This window comes from Ursus maritimus, unplaced genomic scaffold (genome assembly GCF_017311325.1).
Source record: "Ursus maritimus isolate PB19 unplaced genomic scaffold, ASM1731132v1 scaffold_12, whole genome shotgun sequence".
Taxonomy (NCBI): domain Eukaryota; kingdom Metazoa; phylum Chordata; class Mammalia; order Carnivora; family Ursidae; genus Ursus; species Ursus maritimus.
In genome coordinates, this window is record NW_024423564.1 from 5345006 (window position 1) to 5365163 (window position 20158).

The window sequence follows — 20158 nt, forward strand, 5'->3', positions numbered from 1 at the left end:
AGGCAGACACTTAATGACTGCGCCACCCAGGCACCCCAGGCTTTCCTGTGTTTTGCAACGTTTCCCCTGCTCATCCTGAATTTCCTTGCGGGGAAATAGAAAAGTCGTCTTAGAAAATAATGGCAAACAGGATTTCTATGTAAAATTCAGCCCTTCCAGAGAAGAAACGGACATGGTTACGAATGAGGTATAGCTTTCGGATCACGTTTTCCATCATCAGGGGAAGAGCCAAGTGAAGGCGCTTCAGGGGGAGAGGCTGTAGGACCACAAGCTCACGGCCATCCCCTCAGCTGTAACCTACGCGTTTCCGCAAGGACAGTGAAGTGTCCAGGGGGGAAGAGAGGATCCCAGGATCCCTGCCTGTACTCTTCCACGTCGTCTTTGTCCGCCGGCTCAGAGGCTGCCCGGAACAACGGCCCCGTTCATCTCTAATCCAGATGTACTTTGTTCACGTGAGCGGGGAGAGCAGGGGGAACACCAGCAGCGGTCACAAAGCCGAGCCCGATGGAGGCGAGCACACGCCACTCTGGGGCTTCTGGGCTCGCAGGAGCCAAGAAACAGTGTGGAGCCGCGCGGAGGCAGGGCCCCGAGGGGCCCCGAGGTGGGTGCCTGCAGCTAATGGGGAGCAGATGCGGCTGCAGGAGACACCCAACCCCCACAGCGGTCAACAGGCTCCGACTCAGCTTGCCTTCTCTTGTTCACCTGCAGAGAACTGCAGGGAAGAATTTGGCTGAGAAAACCATTTTCATTTTTCAGTGGAGATACCCAGGGCAGATGGGAGCTGAACTCAGCTGGGAGCTGGGATTCTTACACCAGGAGACCACGTCACAGGGAGTAGAAAGAGTAACATTGGGCCCAGGAGACCTGACATGTTCTGGAAAGGGTCAGAAGTCCTGATACACAGAAGTTGGAGCAATTCCAGGTATGCACCGTCCGAAGACTATTCCGACAGAGGAGCCTTAGGGAGACCCACAAAGGGGTTCCCCCCCGAATCCCAGTCTCAGGACAGACTCCTGACGCTGGGCGGCAGGGGAACCCTAGCTTTTCTAGCAGTGCTCCAGGGCCACCTCCTAGCTGGTGTCGTAGAAGGCAGCCTTGAGAGGCCGACCACGGCTACCCTAGGCCCTCTGGCTTAGCAGTAGATGCCGGAGAGCAGGGGGCCTTCACGGTAAAGGGGCTCCAACAAAGGAGCTTAACCATCATTTGGCTTAGGATTAGAACTCTCTTCCCTTCACACAATGGAATCTTAAACAGAAACCCAATATAAAAACTGATCAAGGGTGCAGAGGTGAAGGCCCAGAGCCCCACCACTTACTCTCTCTCTGGGGTTCCCTCCCTGTGACCCTAAGTTACTTTCTAGAACTTGAGGCTCTGGGAAGAACTTAAAAAATCAGTACCCCAGGGCAGTAGGAATTCCAGTTACCAAACTGAGATAGGAGTTGCCTGTCCTGAGGAGCTTTTGTCCCGAGAAAGGTCGAGCACAGTGACCGTTTAACCAACATGGATCAGGAACGAAGACAATGGTGGTGATGCAGGACAAAGGGTACCAGACTGAAGGTCAGGAGACCCGGACGCTAAGCCGGGCTCCATCATTTACCCGTCCTATTATCTTGAACCTATCATATAAGCGCCCTGGGCCACAGTTTCCTTATCTGTAAACCTGGGGTAAGGATATTGATCCCGCAAGGGTCATTGTGAGCACAGTGCCTGACACAGCAGACCTCAGTTAACATGAGCTGGGTCTGAAGGAATCAGCGACAACTGGCGCCGCGGGTCCAATGTCCAATCCCTCCGGGCTGACTTCGGATTCTTCACAACACTGGCCTCAAAGAAGCTTAAGAGATGCTGGCCTGCTCCGCACAGGAACCCTTGGTAAGAGAGCACAAGGCCCAGCTCCTGGCTGGACTGGGCCTGTTGGCTTGGGCTAGCACATTCTAGGGGACACGCCAGCGGCAGTGAGCTGTGTCTGCAAAGTGTACCACCTGTTCTCCAGCAACAGGGTTGAGAAAAAGCTTCAGGCGGGAAGAACACCATAGAGCTTAAGACTCGGGTAACTCAGACCACCAGCAGGCTACAGACTGCCAGAATTCTCCTGAAACCCACATCTGGGCCATGGGGCTCAGAGCAAGTCAGCAGGTGCTCACAGGTGGCACGTGAAGATTCCTTTCCAGGCCTGTGCTGGTGGGGAGTGGCAGCCTCGGAGGGCTCTCCCCCAAGCAACCCCAACACGCACACCCCAGACGCCATTGGAAAGCCTGCTGGCTAAGGATCCCCACTTCCCTGGGTGACCACATAGTGACAAAGAAAGGACAGGAAAGGAAAGGAAAGGAAAGGGGGCAGTCCATCCCCAACATCTGAGCACAAAAGTGTCTCTGCTGATCGCTCCTGTGACACAAAGGGGTCAACTCTTAAATCACGATACTCTGGAAGGGGTCGGATGTTAGTCATCCATTTATAGCCTCGTTAGTGACTAACAGCCTGGGGGACAGAGTAAAGCACAGGGAAGACCCCAGGGCCAGGGAGGGAAGGGGGTGATAAGGATGATCTTCATGTGCTTTGCAGCGTTGCCTGAGTGGCCCAACGGGAACTACTCAGGGCCCCCTGTGCCTCCTGGTCCACACTCTGTCTTTAATTATAGGGTTCTCCCCAGTTACTGCAACAAACCACAGTCCTTAGTAATTTTGCTCTATTTCCTATGACCGTACAGTGAACTCACTGCTAAAGACCGATAAAGAAACTCGCAGCCCATGGGTAATGGGTGCTTGGGGATATCAGAGCTTTAAAGGCCATCTGCTTCTCCCTCTCTGCCAGTGCTCACACCGCATCCTCACGCACTGGCCGAGTGCTTAACCAGTCCCGCCTGTGTATCTGCAGAAGTGGGATACTCACTCTCTCCATTGCGTTTGGTGCCAGCTCTGGCTCTGTCTCTGTCCCCTCTGGCTTGTGCCCGTTGCTCCTCCTCGGATCCACTCCTTAGACAGCATGACTCTTCTATAGACTGCCCGTTAGCTATCTGACGGCCTCCCAGTATGCCGCCCAAGTCATGATGGGGCTCAGTGACCCCAGTGCCTTCAACCCAACAGACATGAGCCTCTCACCATCACCTTCTATCTCCAGAGCTTTCAGTCTCACAGAGCATGTGAGAGTCTGACCGGTACAGGGCATGAGGAATGTCACGTTCCTTGTTCTGGAAGTCATAATTCTTTTAATGCTGCCAAAAGTCACATTACGTTTTCTATCAGCCATGCCACTGTTAACCACGCTGCATTTTTCTCAACCAAAGGTCTCCTGCACTAGAAAAGCCTTTTAACAACACCTGTACATCCAGGTGTTTAGTTGCTTTTGGGGCTCATTTTAGGGCACTGATAGGGATTCTAGCTAAACTTCCTATTAGGATGCCCAACCATTCTAGCTTCTTAATGTGTTTTAGGACCTGGTTCCACACTCTCAAAAATGAGCCACTTCTCTCTGCTTCCTGTCACCCAGGCCATTGATGAGAATGGTGGAGAAGGCAGAGCCCTGCACCATCCTGTACCATCTCTCTCCACACTGAGACAGAGCTATCCTTCAACCAGTTACTAAACGTTTAGCACCAAGCTCCCAGTCTCCCTCTTAACCCCAAGGGTATCACGAACGATCTCACCAATGTCTTACTAAAGTCCACATTTCCAATGTCCATCCTTGAGGAAATGGCCAAATAAAAAGCAGTTTGTCCACACAACAGAATTCCATGCAATAGTTTACAAATATGGTAAATTTATTTACTCCAAGACATACATTTTTATCTTAGCACCATGTACAATATTCTATTTTCTATAGGCATAGAACCTTACGCATTCCCTGCAAACGCACAGAAAAAAGTCTGAGATGATACACACCAAACTGAGGTTACCTGTGAGACCAGGACTGGGGTGGGAATCAAGGAGATAAGGATTTATATTTCAATTTTTGTAAGGATTCCTTCACCTCCTACATGATTAAAATACAATTTTAAATCATCCAGGTATGAGACACCTAAGGACGGCCTGATCGATCAGTTCAATACTGGTTTCCAAAGAGAGAACATGGCCAATTTAAAACAACTTGTGCTTAGTAAACACTGATCATTGTTTCCTGCCTGGATGCTGATAAACCGTCTCTTTCACAATTTGTTCAAGAATCTTCCCTCCTTGCCCTTTAGAAAATCTCGCTCTTCCCCAACTGCTCCAACACCAACCGAGGAGCTTTGGACGACGCAGTCAGTCGTCTGTCTGCCCCCGAGGCAAAATTCACCTGGACCCAGAAATAGGTTAGGAAGCACAGTCAAGGCGAGCCAAGAGTATAAACGAGGGCCACCTGGGCTACTCCAAAATGACCAGGGCTGCTGGCAGGGGCAGGGGGTGGGTGGGGGGTGACCATCCCAAGGCATGTTTCAGTGGTTTACTAAGATCATGTCCCAGAAGCAAGACAGCCTACAGTGACCCTCTGGGGACATCAGATAGAAGAACCCCCAAGGGGAGCAGCAACGTGCGACAGACAAAACCACCCACACCGTCTAAGCTACACTGGGAATGTGGGCGTGTCGTGCGTGGTCTGCCCGGACACGCGGGTTCACATTCACGAGCAGGCTCCGGACATCTCTGAGTCACACACATGCCCGAGGGCTGTCAGCCACTCGGTGGGTCCACCTCCCTCCGTGCCTCTCGGAAGCAGCTCGGCAGCAGCTGCTTAGCTGAATGGGGCCAGAGGAGGAGAGAAGCTTACCCATCACCTCCATGACTCAGGAAATGAGGCGGGGCTTTCTGTCTCAGTAAGTCACTGCCCCAAAGTTTCAAGTCCTTGATCGCGAAGGCTCCTGAGCTAGCATGCGCCGGTGTGCTGTGGCGCCGTGGGGAAGCGGAGCAAACAGCCTTCCCAAAGTCTCTGCTCAAACAGGTGCTCACCTGTTTGGCTATTGCCCTCTGAGTCGTGCTTAACCCCAGGCCCCTGCTTTTAGAGGATCAGAATTCTCTGTGAGCTAAGCCTTTACCTTAATCCCTCAAAGAGGAAGAGAAAGCTCTCCGTGCTGCATATGGCACCTGGCCAGCCCTACACAGGAGGGAATGGCTTTGCTTTGCTCTCATGATCAGTGGATCCTGCCGGGCCGCCTCCCCCTCTCCCAGGGATCTAGAAAAATGTGCTGAGGCTTAGGAAAGACGTCTGGCTGGCATAAATAAATGTGGAAGGAGAACAGGGACAGGAGGGAGAGGAAGATGTTCAATGCGGCATCACGGGATGCCCCCCTGGGTTCTTATCTAGCTTCCTTTTGCTGGAGGCCTGAGCAAAAACAGACAAACTCCAGACATCAACATAAAATTAAGGGTTAATCTCTTAGGTTTCTTTTAACTCTATGAAGCTGGGGGGACACAGAGAAAGGCAGGAAGAAGGAGAGAAAGGGAAAAGGCCACCGCAGCTCTATGTCAATTTTTCTAGAAATGATCTGATTGTCAAAACTGTTCTCCTTTCTGTTTAACGAAAGCCTTCCTGGCAGCAGTTTGAACACATCATCCCCACAACAGCGAATGGTGAACAAGGAGACGTCCACGAGCACTCCTGGCCTCCCTGTCACCCGCCCCTGCAGGTCCCGTCCTGTGGCTGGGCGGCCTCCCCCTTTGCAAGGTCTCCTGGATCGGCCTTGGAGGATGACAAGCCTCCCTCGACCAGAAGAACCAGAATAGGATGGAACTGGGGGCCGGAGGGAAACAGGCGAGGGAGGATTTCTGAGCAATATTCGAGGTGCTCCAGCCACCACACCTTAACATCATCTCACAGCATTTACACAATCACCACGCCGTCTCTTCTGCACTACGGAGCAGAGCTAGAAGGTAGACGGAGAATTGCTCTGCTAGAAGGCTGCAAATTTGCTCCCATGTCTCTGAATTATTACAGGCAACAGACAGAGCCAAACAAAGAGCCCTTGTGGCAGGGGAGGAAAAGATGGGCAGGATACATGACCCCCTGCTTCACGGGGACTTGGAGCTGACGGACCTCTACCAAGCACGCCCAGACTTTGAGTTCATTCCTCCCTTCCCTGGCTACACCGCCAACTTAGTCAGGGGCTCTAAAGGAGGGTCAGACCCTCCGAGGAAAAGGCCTTTACCTTCTCTCTCCCAAACCTGCTGTAGGAAGCCCCACGTCAAAGGGGTTCACCAACCTCTTACCTTCATCCCAAAGGACTGCATTCGGGTGGCCACCTCTCTCCCAATTCTGCCCAGGCCAAGAATTCCCAGGATCTTTCCATTTAGCTCTGTTCCCATGAACTGCAACCAAACAAGCAAAAGGCAAAGCGGCCACAGTAAGCATCAGGAGTGGGACCTTGGGCACCGAGCCAGGCGGGACGAGGCAGGGCTGGCCGCTCACCTTCTTCCGTTCCCATTTGCCATCCTTCATGGAAGCCGTTGCCTGGGGAATCTGCCTGCAAGGACAGACACAGGCTCAGTGGACCCACGCAGAAGGTGTGTGACATGAGGTCTGCACAGCTACCCCCTCTGACTGTCATTCTCCTGGGGAACCAAGCTCAGGCTGGGTCTGGAGCTCAGGTGCAGAGACACCAAGGAGAGTCAAGGAAGTTTAGCACGGGGAAACCCGTCAGCGAGACCTCATGTGGGAACCCCGGGATTTCTGTCTCCAGCTAGGAGTCTGAGTCTACTTCGACTACCGAGTGACTCCAGGCTGCTAAAAAGCAAGCGCCCGTCCTCCGGGGTTCACAGGGGTAACGAAATGGGGTATTGAGGGACTCTGACAACATCAAGTGCTCCAGAAGTTCAAGGATTTTCGTTTCCTCTTCCATCCAAGGCCACAACCTACACCTTCCACTGTATCAGCGGGCAGCTGGGTACTTACTCTTCCTCGAGAGTTTCTTAAGCCCCAGCGGTCTCAGGCTAGACTGGGCTGGGTGGGTGGATGCCGTAATCCATACCACCTCCTGTCCCAAACCACGCCCCCAGCCTAGCTCCTCCTATTGGTTTACATGGGGGTCTGAGTCTCCACGTGTTTTCTGGAAGGGACAGAGGAAGTCAGGGCAGAGTCAGAGGTGAGAGGATAAGATTATGTCATGTGAGACCTGGTCATCCAGGCTTCTTGGGAAGGGAAAAAGGGAGACAGGAAACAATGTTTAGAATGTTTAAGGGGTCCCTGCTCCATTTTACACACTCCATGAGAAATGGTTAGACACGCTTTAGCACATGGCATCCTCACCCCAACTGCATGGAGAGAGACATCATCCCACTGGAAGTAGCTGAATGGACTCAAAGCCGAGCACATCCCCAGCACAGTCAGCCTCCTAAGCATTTAAATGCAGTGCTTCCTTCGGGGCACCAAACTCAGAGTGTTGTGTGTTTGTGTGTGCGTGTGGGTAAGGAGGGAGAGACTCCAGTATACTGCTCCTGTAGTTCCACCTCAGAGTTCTTATAAAAACAACATTCTCTCATGTCTACCCATTGACAGGACACCCTTCCATTTGAGGGTCAGGTTGAGGGGTGACCTGTGCTCCTGCGATCTCACGGGCAAACTCCCAAACCTTCAGTAACGAGCCTCATGGGGAAGAAGCTCCATCACCCTGCTCGGGCCCATCAGGCCTCAGGAGAGGGTCCTTGTGTCAGGAATGTCCCAAGGACAGGGACTTGCCTTGAGGAAGTGCTCCCTTCTCAGCAAAGCTACCTGCTCCTATGCCTCTGACCAAGTGAGACAGAGCCCACCCACCTCCTCCCAGGTCTGGCTCATGTCCTGCTCTTCGCCATCCGAGAGAGCGCATGTGGCACTGGACATCCCCAGCCCCCTCCAGCTGCTATACCCAGCTGCTCGTGGGTCCTCTCCAGCCTTTAGCACTTTGGGGTTCTCATTGGACCAGTCTGGGGAGGACCATGATGTGGGCAACGGGCCCCCCAAAAACAAAACGGTAGCCATCCTGACTTAAAAAAGAAAAGGTAAAGTGGGCGAGATGAAATCTATGTAAGTTGCATTCTCCTCTCTTTCTTTCTGTGTCACTGTTCTTCCCCTGCACCTCAGGAGCTCCTGCCGTCTGTTCAAAGTCCCCCAGTGTGAGGCCCATCCAGGCCCTCTCTCCACCCACATTGCTCAATGCTCTCAACCTTCCGTCCACAGCGTCCACTATGCTGTCACGGCCCTGCTGGAAAAGCAATTTGAGCAGACACACAGGAAAGTATGAGACTGGCCATTCCTCCTTAATAGGGTGCTTAGTTCTTAATTTTGGTGCATCTTTGATGAGTGAGGCTGTTGGATAAGAAGTTGGAAATGGGGTGCTTCCTTGAAATCATGCCACTTTACCTATTCTTTTGTTTTTGTTAAGATTTTATTTATTTATTTGTCAGAGAGAGAGGGAGTGCACAAGCAGGGGGAGCAGCAGGCAGAAGCAGGCTCCCCGCTGAGCAAGGAGCCCGATGCAGGCCTCGATTCCAGGACCCTGGGATCATGACCTGAGCGGAAGGCAGATGCTTAATCGACTGAGCCACCCAGGCATCCCCTTTACCTATTTATTCTCTTAAATAAAGCTGGTCCTAGAATAGGAGAGAAATTATTCCTGGCTCCCAAGTCTTTCCTTCCACCTCCAGAAAAAGAGTTAAGAGAATTAATTAGATAGAAAGCTACAGATCAGTCCCTCACTCAAAAACAAAAACACCGCTGAATTTAACAGCACAGGTGAAACCAGGGCATCAGGCTTCTCCAGGGGAAATCCGCCCCGCCCAGATATTTTGGAAGAATCGGACCGCCAGCTCACGGACCCCTTCCAAGCTGGGTCCCTTCTGCTGTGCATGCTGACCCTGTCCCTCCCCTTCTCCAGTGTCCTCTGCTCTTCACTGGCCAGTGAGCTCAGGTAGAGCTCTTGGGGAAGTTAGAACAAAGGTCAACTCTTCCAGACCCTATCCCAGCAGGAGGGAGAACAGGTGTTGAGAGGGGAAAAGAGTAATTTCTCGGCCCCAGAAGCTTCAGGCCTGAGTAGAGAGGTAGAGTCCTGGCTGCTTAGGTCCGCTGGTTTAAAGATCCGAGGGTGTGTGAAGGGACCTAGCGAACTCCCTGCACAGTCGTTGGCTCCTTGCCCTTCCCCACTGACCACAGAAGTGCCTATTGCAGTGCTCAATGCAATCATTCTACGACCCTACACAGAAAGACTCATGCCCTTTCACTGCCGAACCCAGGAGTTCCTAGGCTGTCCCCTCTACTCAGGAGGACCACACCCCCCAGAATTCCAGCTGGAAGAGCAAAACATTTGACCATTTGAATTCCCGTGTGTTAAGAATCCACAGGTAAGTGCAGCTTTTACTCCATTTTATCACGATAAGGTTTGTAAGGCTAGTGACAGAGGTAAGCCCTGGGGGCCAGGAACACAGCCCAGTCAGGGAATCCAGAGAAAGCTTCTCGGATGAATGAACACTTGAGCTTAATCTTTAGGAATAACAGTTACCTGGATAAAGATGATGGGGAAGACTTCAGTTAAACGTTATGGATCGATATCTCAATATTAGTTCATTGATTGTGACCAAAGCACCATACTAATGTCCGATGTTAATAACAGGGAAGACTGGGTGTGAGGTATATGGGACCTCCTACTATCTTTACAACTTTTCTTTATATCTAAAACTCCTAAAATAAAAAGTTTATTAAAAAAATCCCTACGCCAAGTTTCACTCCATACCAACTAAATAAGAATTTCTGGGGTGCAGGCCAGGCATTAGTATTTTTTTTAGATCCCAGATGATACCAACGTGCAACAGAGTCTGTGAACCTCTGGGGTATGAGAGGTCTCTGAGGTATGGAGGCTGGTACATTTTGCCATTAATTCTCTCAAAAATGTTCTGAACTAAATAAAAATGTTGAGCGCTTCTTCTATTTTATACCTATGTGAGGTTGGATTTTTAATGAGTATGATAAAAATAAAGTACTGGAAAGACTCAGAAAAAAAGAAAAAAAGATGATGGGGAAGGATATTCTAGGGAGCAGAAACCGCATTTTCAAGGCTTAGAGGTTCGAGAAGCCAGAGGATGGCGTGGCCCGCGGGAAATGACTAAGGAGGAGAGCAAGATGGCACACAGTTATTTTCTCCATGAGCCTGCTCCCAGGTAAGGAGCAGCCATGCCGAACGCCCCTCCCCCACCCAACCCCTTGGTGAGAAGCCACCCGACCTTTGTGTGCCAGAACCAGTGTGTCAAATGTTTCATAAAGGATGGGTGGCCTTGAAGGTTCTCGGCAGTGTGCACAGTGCCCAGCTGAAGTGTTTCTACCCCGCTCCGTGTCACTCTGTTTGGGGACACAGGGACACAGCAGAGGCTGGCTCTGCTGAGAAGACAGGGACTTACCTGGCCAGGCACATAATCATCCCGCAGGTGAGCTCTGCAGCACTGAGGCTGTTCCCATTGGGGGTGCTAAAGATGGAAGAAGGGCGGGGACGTCAGTAGGTCCAGACCCCATATTCCCACTCCTGTCTCAACAGAAAGCCGTGAGTGCAGTGTGCTCACTCTCCCGCCCCCTCAGCTCACCCGCTCTTAGGACCAACCCCCACCCCATGCCTCCAACCTGGGCTCTCCTATGGACTCCTGCCCAGTCCCAGGGCTGGAGGGAAAACCCCCCGCTCTGGCTTTATGTTTTTGTGCGGAGGGACTTCAGTTAGAGAAACACACCTGGCCTCTCTACCCAAGCTCACTTCTCCCACGGCAGAGAAGTGTCTCACTCGATTGGGAGATACACGTGTGGCTCAGCATTTCTCTTTCCTCTCGTTTCAGGATCCTGCCTATGGCAAGCATGGATCCCTGCTGCTCGGTGCCATCACTCTTTCTGAGGCTGTGCCCAAGATGGGTGTGCAAGCCTGTCAAATTCAGGTCAGCTCACTGCCCACATACCTTCATCAAGCTGTCCAGGCCAGCTTCTGTCGTTAACAAAGCTAGGATTTTTATTTCCACCTGTTTGACTTCTCCTATCTCTCAAGTTCTGGAGTGAGAAAGCTTCCTCACACCTTAATGCACAGGGCCATGCTGACATGGTGACTCAGCCCATTTCACAGAAAGGAGAATAGAGCTGAAACCCAAGAAACGATTTGTCTTTTCTCAAAGGCTCTCTCTTTTTTTTATTTTTTTTTTTGGTTTTGAAATAATTTATTAACACACAAGTTCACCCTCCTTTTTGCCTCTATTGGATCTTTTCATCTCTGGAAATGAAGGTTACAAGGAGGGAAAAGTCAAGAGATCTTATCCAAAAAGGAAAAAAAAAGGAGAAAAGGATTCTCAGAGTCCGTCTTTCCACCTAGCTTCCTGTCTAACCCTGCGAACAGGCTGTACTGGGATGCAGGAAGGGGTGCAGGGCTGGCGGCGCTGCCTCCGTGTCCAGGGCAAGAATGTACGATGGGTTACCATTTAACACTTCTTCTGTTGGATATTGACCTCAGTCAGATGACCAGTCAATTAACCCCTACACTATAGGAGAAGCGGAGGGAAGGAAGGGGAAGGTTTTGAGGGCACTGAGCTTCCCAAGGGAAGGGAAAAGGCTTGAGGATGAAGACGCGGGCTACCATCACCTTGCCACACCATCTAAGTGCCAGACGGGAGCCCAAAGCGAGTGTGGCCGAGCTCTGGCTCAGAGTCACGACCTCTGCACTGCCGTTTCTGAAAAAACAGCTCTAATGGGGACCCTTTCCCTCTCGGCACGGGAGTGTGAAAGAGAAACTGGGGTCCTGGCTGCAGAAGGGTGCCGGGCCGTGAGGAAAGGAAAGAATGTAGAGCTACTCAACTAGCCAAGGCTGTGCACCTGCACAAGGGGGAAAGAGCAAAGCAGAGCTAAGGGACACTCAGCTCTAGCCAGAACCACGGAGGGAGGGAAAGGGGCGGCGCTGGAGCAGGAAATGAGGATAAATTCACTGACATTCTTCTGATTCCCAACCAGGCTGCAATTCAAACATCTGTGGAGAGGGTTTGCGAAGTGATCTGAGATTACAAAGAGAGCCAACTTGTCAAGAACCTGGGGAACCACGACGCCGTGGGCGCCGACACCTGTCTGGACTCAGCCTGGCCCAGGCATCCTTCTGGAAGCCCTTCCTACTCTGACCTTCTCTCTAAGCTAAGTCTTCCCCTTCCCCCGCGTGGTGAGCCTCCACCCCCACCCCCGGGGCTCCACGACTTACTTCATGACCAGAACGCCCTTCCTGGTGGCAGCCTCCAGGTCCACGTTGTCCACGCCCGTGCCGGCCCTGCCCACCACCTGGAGCTTCTCTGCAGCGTTGATGACATCAGCAGTGACCTTGGTGGCCGAGCGGACAATGAGGCCTTCACAGTCCTGAGGCAAAAGAAACATCTGGGTCCACAGTTGGTCCTCAAGACCTCCTAGGACCTCCTTGCCTGAAGTGGGAGTTCCTGCACGCTGGCTGAGTTTGGATAGCTTCAGAGAAAGGAAGCTGAAAGCATCCACATCCGGAAGCGGCTGCCAGACGGCAGGCCTGGGGTTAGATCCAAGCTCCATCCGCTATGAGCTGTGATCCTGAGACTTGGCCTCCTCAAGTGCGTGAGGAGGAAGTGAGAAAGGACAGATACAGCCCCTGACGTGCTCTCTGGCTCCGCTCAGTGGACAACACCCCCACCATCAGACACGGTGCTGCTGAAGGGGCTGGGGCACTGACCGGCACATGGAAGGTACTCAGTAAGTACTGGCTGGCTGAATGACTAAGACGTGAACAAAAGACAAACTGTTGAAAGAAAGACACCTCCAAAAATAGAGACCAAAGTAAGCGGAGGAGGGGAGAACAATTAAACTGGTCTATAGCTGCTCAGAAACGTGGGCAATTTGGGGCTAAAAATACACATATGCAAAAAATAAATACTTTCTGGATTCTTCGTAACTGCTTTCCTTGGGCTAGGCTAGACCCCAAGACAGTCTTCCTTAGGCTCATCCAGAATCCTGTGATATCTTCTCAGAATAAGGATATTGTTGCCCAAACACCCAATGAGAGTCCCCAAGAAATGGAGAGGGAACAAGGGCACGCTCTGTCTCAAACTGGCTGTCCCGGGTTGGTAAGGAAGCAAGTGTCGTTGCAAAAGCAGCAAGCTGGGGATCAGAAGGCCAGGGTTCCGGTCACGGTGCTAAGTCACCCCACCCCCAGGCCTGGTCTTCATCTGCAAAATAAGAGGGTTGGAACAGTTGGCCCCTCGGGTCCATCCCACGTCTGGTCTGACACCAATGATGTAAACCGCTCTGCAATTTCCACAGAGAGCCAGATACAGGGCCCCTCCCAAGCTCCCCAAGCCCTTTATGTCTACAGTTCTGAAACAGAACCTCAAATGTGACACTCCAAGCAACACCGATAAGCCTCTGATCCAACTCCATTTCACTGATGGACACTGAAGCCCAACAAGATTGAGGATGACCATGTCCCCTCCTCCTGCCCTTTTCATGCCCTCCTTCCATCTACCAGGTGCCTGATAGGTATGTATCGGCATCATGCTAGACTCTGCCAAGGCAAAATAAGAAGTCACAGCCCACCCTCAAGGAGCTCACAGTGCCAGACACGCCACAACTCACCAGTACACGTGTATGCTGTGACTTCAGAGTGTCCAAAGCACATGGACATGGAAAGGTTAGAGGAACCAAACAGGAGCCACCCCATCTCGGCTGACTGCCAACACCAGCCAACGCCAGGCGAATCTTGAGGGTGCTTGGAATTCCTCCCTATAAAGCAGCCTAGTTGAACATCAGCCAATGCCTGGGCAGACGGGGACACTGCTGACTGTCCCACATTCAAGTCCACTGCACTTGGCTCCAAAGAAATGGCTCCCTGCCTGGCCACCCACTACCAACTTTTCAAGGCACAGTCAACTTCTCTTCCATGAAACCTTGGCCAACGACGCGGGACTCAATGTTACTCCCTCCCCCTATTTTTCTATCTTCTATTTTACGTTCAGGTGTCCTCTGTCTGACCTGCAATTTGGTCTCCTCATCTACATCTTACCTCTCTAAAGCAGGATCATCTTCATAGCTGATGCTAAAACACTGCGTTGAATGCATGAATTCAGTGATTTGAGAGGCCAGTGGAAACCTACCCACACCCTTCTCCCCACCACCACCTTCCTTCCCTAAATAATTCAAACATGTCACATGTTCAAAAATCCACCATGGGAAATCCCTTCTCTTGACTGTGATAAGGACGCATCAGATGTACATGACAGCACTCAAGAGTTTGGTGAGCATAAGAATAAGGAGAGACAGGAGAAAAATGTTCCAAAACCAACAAATTGATCAAAAGAACCGAACAGACACCTGACACACAGACCCATGTATGTCAAACTGATGGGGAAAGACAGCTATGTGATAAAAGGTATAAGGAAAATTTAGGAAAAAAAACAAATTTAACTCCTATCTCACTACAGATTTTTAAAAATCCAGAAGAATTAAAGAATTTTAAAAGAGAAGCATTAGAAGAAAATGTAAGGGGATATTTTTTATGATCTCAGGATGGGGAAGCTTCATAAGCAAGGCACAAATCCCAGAAACCATTAAAGAAAATAACTTTTCAAATGTAAAGTAAGCTCTAGACCCGTGACCCCTCAAGTCAAGAGTCGTATGCTCTACCAATTTTCCAATGAAAATTTCTTATAGAAAAGATGCCATAAACAAAATTAAAGACAAGTGATAGGCTTAATATGGGAGAAAATCCTTGGACCATATATAACAGAACAAAGACTCATCACCAAAAATAATCAAGCCTTCCTACAAATCATTGTTTTCAGTGATAAAGAACCCAGTAGAAAAACAGGCGAAGGTCCAAGTAGGCAATTTGCAGGAGAAATACAAAGCGGCCAGTAATTTATAGACTTTTAAACTGCTAGATATCAAGAAAATGTAAATTTTGGGGATGCCTGGGTGGCTCAGTCAGTTAAGCATCTGCCTTGGGCTCAAGTCATGATCCCAGGGTCTTGGGATCAGCCTGGCGTCAGGCTCCCTGCTCAGCAGGGAGTCTGCTTCTCCCCCTCCTTCCTGCGCATGGTGCTGTCTCTCACTGTCTCTGTCGCTCTGTGTCTCTCTCTCAAATAAATAAATTCTTAAAAAAAAAAAAAATGTAAATTTTAAAATGTGGTATTTTCAGGCATCGTATTGGCAAAACGAAAAGTGGTAACAGTCAATGTTGGTGAGAGTGCAGGGAAAGAGGAGTATAAATTGCACAACCAGGAGAGAGCAATTGACAGCGTGCGAGCACATCTGCACCGTGCATTCCTTCGCCGCCAGCTCTGGCACCTCGGCTCACTGGTAACACACTGAGGAAGTCAAACGTCCTTTGAAGTGGTCACTCCAGGGCCAAGAGTCAACTGACAAGAAGCAGGCCTGGAGCAGGACCACCCAAAGAGTCACAATCTTCTCACCTTGCCGCTCTAGTATCAAGTTCCTGGGCGCAAATCTGAGGTCCAGTCCTGCTCCAGATACTTTACCCAATCACCCCCTTGGGCCCCAAGAATCTGGCCTCTTCGAGTGCTTTCTCCAAAGCCTCCACCACCCTCCCCAAACCTTAGGAATCTGCTTCCCACGGGGATGCTGCAGGCTCTCCAGGAGCCCACCCCATGCTGGCGGGCCCCAGGACAAGCACAGAAGGAGCATGATTAGCCTTGAACAGGCCCAGCCTTCTCTATGTTGGGATCTCCCTTACAGATTGTTACCCGTAGTCTCTCCACACTTTTTCCTCAAGGGTGCTATCCCTCACTAGGAAGTCTGAGGAGTCTCCAGTCAGACCAGCACGGATGTTCATTCAGAGCACAGCTGTCCCAAGCAGAGAATCTGCCTTTGGAGACCCCCCATCAGCCGACCTTGGACCCACACTGAGCGCAACCAGGGTCCACCAGCTTTCAAGGTCTAACACCCTCCACCACCCCCAGCTTCACTCAGTTCTTCAATCAACTGCATCACCAACTGATACATTCCATCAGCACATATTGATTGAGAGCCTACTGGTAACCTATCTCCTGCCAGCCCCTCAGAACACCTGTCCTCCTGGATACCAGCCCCTCCTCAGGTCACAGATCATCCCTCCAAGCCTTGGCTCCCAGCTGCCTGCTCCTCTACTCTACGTATGCAAACTGCAGGCCTTTGCAAATCCTCCCACGTCCTCAGTGCAGTCCGCCGTGACCACGGCTTTCTTTTCTCCAGTGTCCTGCGGGCCATTCTGGCACCTCCTGAAACTGCACCCATTCTGCTGTGTACTGCTCTCCGCAGCTGCCTTGGAGTTGGAAAATGGCCACTCTTCTGCTGAATTTACAGTTGTTCCAGAAAAACTATGCTAACTCAGCAGTTGAAAGCCATTCACGTTTCTCAAGTTCAAACATGCTTCCTTTCCCAAGGAGGACAGGCTTGGCCTTGAGAGTGATTCTAGCATGGCTGGTGCCGCTGACTTACATCACACGGAAAGCCAAACTCTCCAGGTCCTTGTTCCCCAGCTAGAGAATGCAGGAAGGTGCTGTTTGGCACAGTATGCGTGATTCTGATTTAGTAGATGTCTATTTAACTCTAACAAATTAAATCCTAGTGCAAAGGCTGAGAATTTGCTAACGTTTTTCAAAGATTTATTTATTTTTAGTTTAGAGAGGGAGAGCACACACCCGAGCAGGAGCAGGGGCAGAGGGAGAAAGAATCCTCAAGCTGACTCCCTGCTGAGTGCGGAGCCCAGCTGGGCACTTAGTCCCAGGACGCTGAGATCGTGACGGGAGCCAAAATCAAGAGTCAGACGTTTAACTGCCTCAGCCACCCAGGCACCCTGTTACTCGCTATTTTAAAGGAGCCTTTCAAAAGCTGGACTCTTGCATGGAAACTTTCCCCCCTCTTTATCTTTCTTAAAATTCTGAGATAGAGATATAAACGTGTTCGGTCAGTTAAATGCATTACGAGCATATGGCTTACTGGTTTCTGACCAGCACTGCTACTCAATAGAACAAAGAAAAATATATGTATCACAAATAGTAAGGATATTATTTCATGAAACTTTACTGTGTGTGTACACATATGTATGTGTATACTGAGTTATGACGTAAAATGAATTTCTTCTTGTGGGTCATGGTCAAAGTTTAAAAGCCATGGATACGTGGTAAGATTTAAAGGTCCCTGCATATTAGGTTTATTTAAGATGTCACATCTGCTGATAGACGAGGGGTCCCCAGTCTAAGAATTTTGTGAGTTCTGAACACGATGCTTCACTATTCAAAGCCAGTGTTTTCTGAACTTTTTTGACTAAGACTTAGAGTAAGAAACATATGTTTAAGCTGTGATTTTATACTCACAAACCACAGAGGCACCATCACTGCCTACATAACTGAACAAATTTCATGACACACTACTCAGCCTGACTCTCTGCCTTGCTCCCAGATATTTCTTATTTTGTTTTTTAAAATGCTAATCACGACCCATTAAACCAACTTCACTACCCACTAATGTGCGGTGACTCGCTTGGAGTCTGAAAAGCACCATTCTCAGGGGTAATTTTACTTCCTGACCACGGAGTGAGTGAGAGCAAACTGTGCCTGCCCAGAATACCAAGGCGTGGGAACAGAGGCCAGGCCTGGGCAGGCAATGTGCTCGAGCTTCCTGCAGTATTAAAGATTTCAGTGGGAGAGGGCAGGGGCACTAACTCGGACACCCCTCCACCCAGAATGAAAGGACACAGTGTAGACATGCAGCCCCTCCAGCGGGCTGCCCAGGTGGGCTAACTGGCATTCTGAAGCCAATGTTTTACAAAGACAGACCTGAAGCCTGGGGGCTCCCGAACAACCCAGCCACGCCACCAGCCAGTAGCCTACAAACACCCCTCCCTCCTCTCCTACCTGGAGCTTTCAGGGCCTTTAAAATGTCCTTCAAGTTGCAGCTCCAGACTCCAGCAATGCACCCAGCCAACTTCCCAACTTCATGGAACCCCTCCACTACTGGAGAGGCCTCCAGGTCTTCTCAATTCTGCCTTTACCCTACCTGCCCCCCTCCCTCGAAGTCCTACAAATTAGGATTTCTAATTTCCACAAGAAAGCTGCAAACCCCCAAGTGAGGCCACTCACCCCAACCTGGTGCTCTGGCGGAGGTGAGGGTCAGAAGCGGGTCTAGAGCCCACTGCACTGCCTTCTGGCCATTGCCCTGGGCCAAGGCCACTGACAGCACCCATACAAAAGAGGAGGGGACAAGCGAGAGGGGCCTGCCTCCCATCCAGTCCTACCATGCTCCAAGGATCAGGTCGTGAGCCCGTGTCCCCCACGCCATTCAGGCTAATCACCCCATTTTCCTCCACTTTGGCAACAGCCGAGCAGGCAGGCAGAGGCTAGGCTGCTGGGTGGTCTCACGTGGCACTCAGGTACTGTCATCTGGTCAATCCTGGGTGTCCTGGAGTGCTGGCCAGGCTCCCGAACTAGTCCACAAGCTTCTTGAAGTCAGGGACTCTGACACTTCTCTAAGCACAGGACTTACTTATTCTTAGGTACTCAGATACAGCACCAGGACGGTGGAGGGGGTGCGGGGGACCCGTCGTGGAGAAACAAACACAGCAGCAGATACAAGGGCAGACAAGGGAGCACCGACAGTTTCGAGGACCATGTGGTTTCGGCACAGCTAAAGCAACTGCAGCCGCCTCTGTGGTTTGACTCAAGGGGCCCTCTGGGGAGAAAATGGAGGGGGTGGAAGTGCACTGGGGTCGAGCGAGGTTGGTAGTAGGCAGCACAGCGGGGCTGTGGGAGTTGGAGAGAATACATGGGGCAGTGGGGCATGGACCCCGGGGTGCTGGGTGCAGGAACTAGAGTCAAGAGCTCACAAAGTAAATATCCTGCACGAAGCCACCAAACCTCCCAGGGCCCTTACAAACAAGGCAGAGAAAGATCTTTAGTAGATTGCGTTGATACATGCCTGAGAAAGATTTGCTAAGAAACAGAAATTTCCTGGGGGCTTTTGTGATCCGATTCTAATCCAGGCTGGTCATTCCTGACCAGCGATTGAGGCCAACGGTGAGGCAGGCGGGCAGGAACTAAGCCTGGATCCCGGTGGGGTGGCGCGGACGGCCGCGTGGGCCTCCCAGGGACCTAGGGCGCCCCCCGCCCGCCCCCCTTTCCTCCGAAGGCTCCCTGGAGGCCGAGGGGCGGGGAAACTCGCGGCGGTCTTGCATCAGACGAAAGGCGGGTACAGCGTTTGCTGTCCTAGCCCGGCCGCCTTGCCTGCAGCCTCTCCAGCTGCCACGAGACAGGCTGGAGCTCTGCCAGCGCCCCCCCAGCGCCCCCCCAGGGAAAGCTGGACTCGGCCGGGCTAGCCAGGACTTAGTCCGGGAAGGATCGCGGGTCCCTGGGCTCCCCACGCGGAAGCCACTTTGGCGCCCCTTCCCCCCTGGGCCACTGCGCGCGAAGGCGCTGGGGAACCGCGCTGGCATCCCGCGCGCAGCCCGCAGGACCAGTTGGAGCAACCTGCGCTTTGCAATGCTCGCAGGAGGCGAGCCAACGTGAAACACGGTTGCAAACTGAACGCAAAGTGTGCATCCTGCAGCTCGCCGCTGTTTGTTCTCCCCTCCCCCAGCCCCCAATCTCGGGAGGCCCCAGGATTGACTGGTACCGGGGACGGGGAGTGGGGGTGGGGCGCGCTGGCCCTGGCGCGGCCGGTTTCGGCAGGGGATGCCAAGGAACCCTCGTCTCTCTTCCGCTCGCCTTACCTGCAGCTCGGCTATCAGCTCCTCTTTACTCAGGTTCTGCTTCTCCACCACCTGCAGCCCTCCATCTTGCAGGATCTTCCGGCAGCAAGGGTCCAGGCTATCACTGATGAGCACTTTCCGCAGATTTGCAAAGGCCATTGCTGGAGTCAGCCTCGGAATCTGCCGCTCCCGCCGGGCAGAAGCGCCTAAGCCGAGAAGCTGTAGTTCCGGCGAGCGGGCTGGTGTAACTAGGCAGGATTCTTGATCTCCCGCTCCCCTTTTATCTTCCCCTTCTGCTCCTACCGCCTCCTTCTGATTGGACAAAAACACTCAAACTCTCGGTGACTCCGCCTCCTCCTCGCAACTCGAGCCTTCAATTCCCCGCCCACTTTATTATTCTCCAGCGATGAATTTCTCAATCTCAGCGAAAGCCCTTGCCTACACCTGGTGAGCGCATAGAAACACAATTTGCGCTGACTGGCTGATTCATATCTCAAATAGAAATATTTGTTCTCA

General features: G+C 51.6%; 1 protein-coding gene across 1 annotated transcript in view; it reads right to left on the reverse strand.

The window, feature by feature from the left end:
* PHGDH (phosphoglycerate dehydrogenase) overlaps positions 1 to 19894 on the reverse strand; it is a 29983-nt gene extending 10089 nt beyond the window's left edge. The window contains exons 1-5 of the mRNA XM_008706355.2: positions 19664 to 19894; positions 12146 to 12297; positions 10332 to 10397; positions 6379 to 6433; positions 6180 to 6278 (exon numbers count right to left, since the gene is read on the reverse strand). Coding sequence (XP_008704577.1) covers positions 6180 to 6278; positions 6379 to 6433; positions 10332 to 10397; positions 12146 to 12297; positions 19664 to 19801 — 510 coding nt within the window. The 5' untranslated portion in view covers positions 19802 to 19894. The remainder of the gene's footprint in view (positions 1 to 6179; positions 6279 to 6378; positions 6434 to 10331; positions 10398 to 12145; positions 12298 to 19663) is intronic.
* Positions 19895 to 20158: the final 264 nt, after the last annotated feature.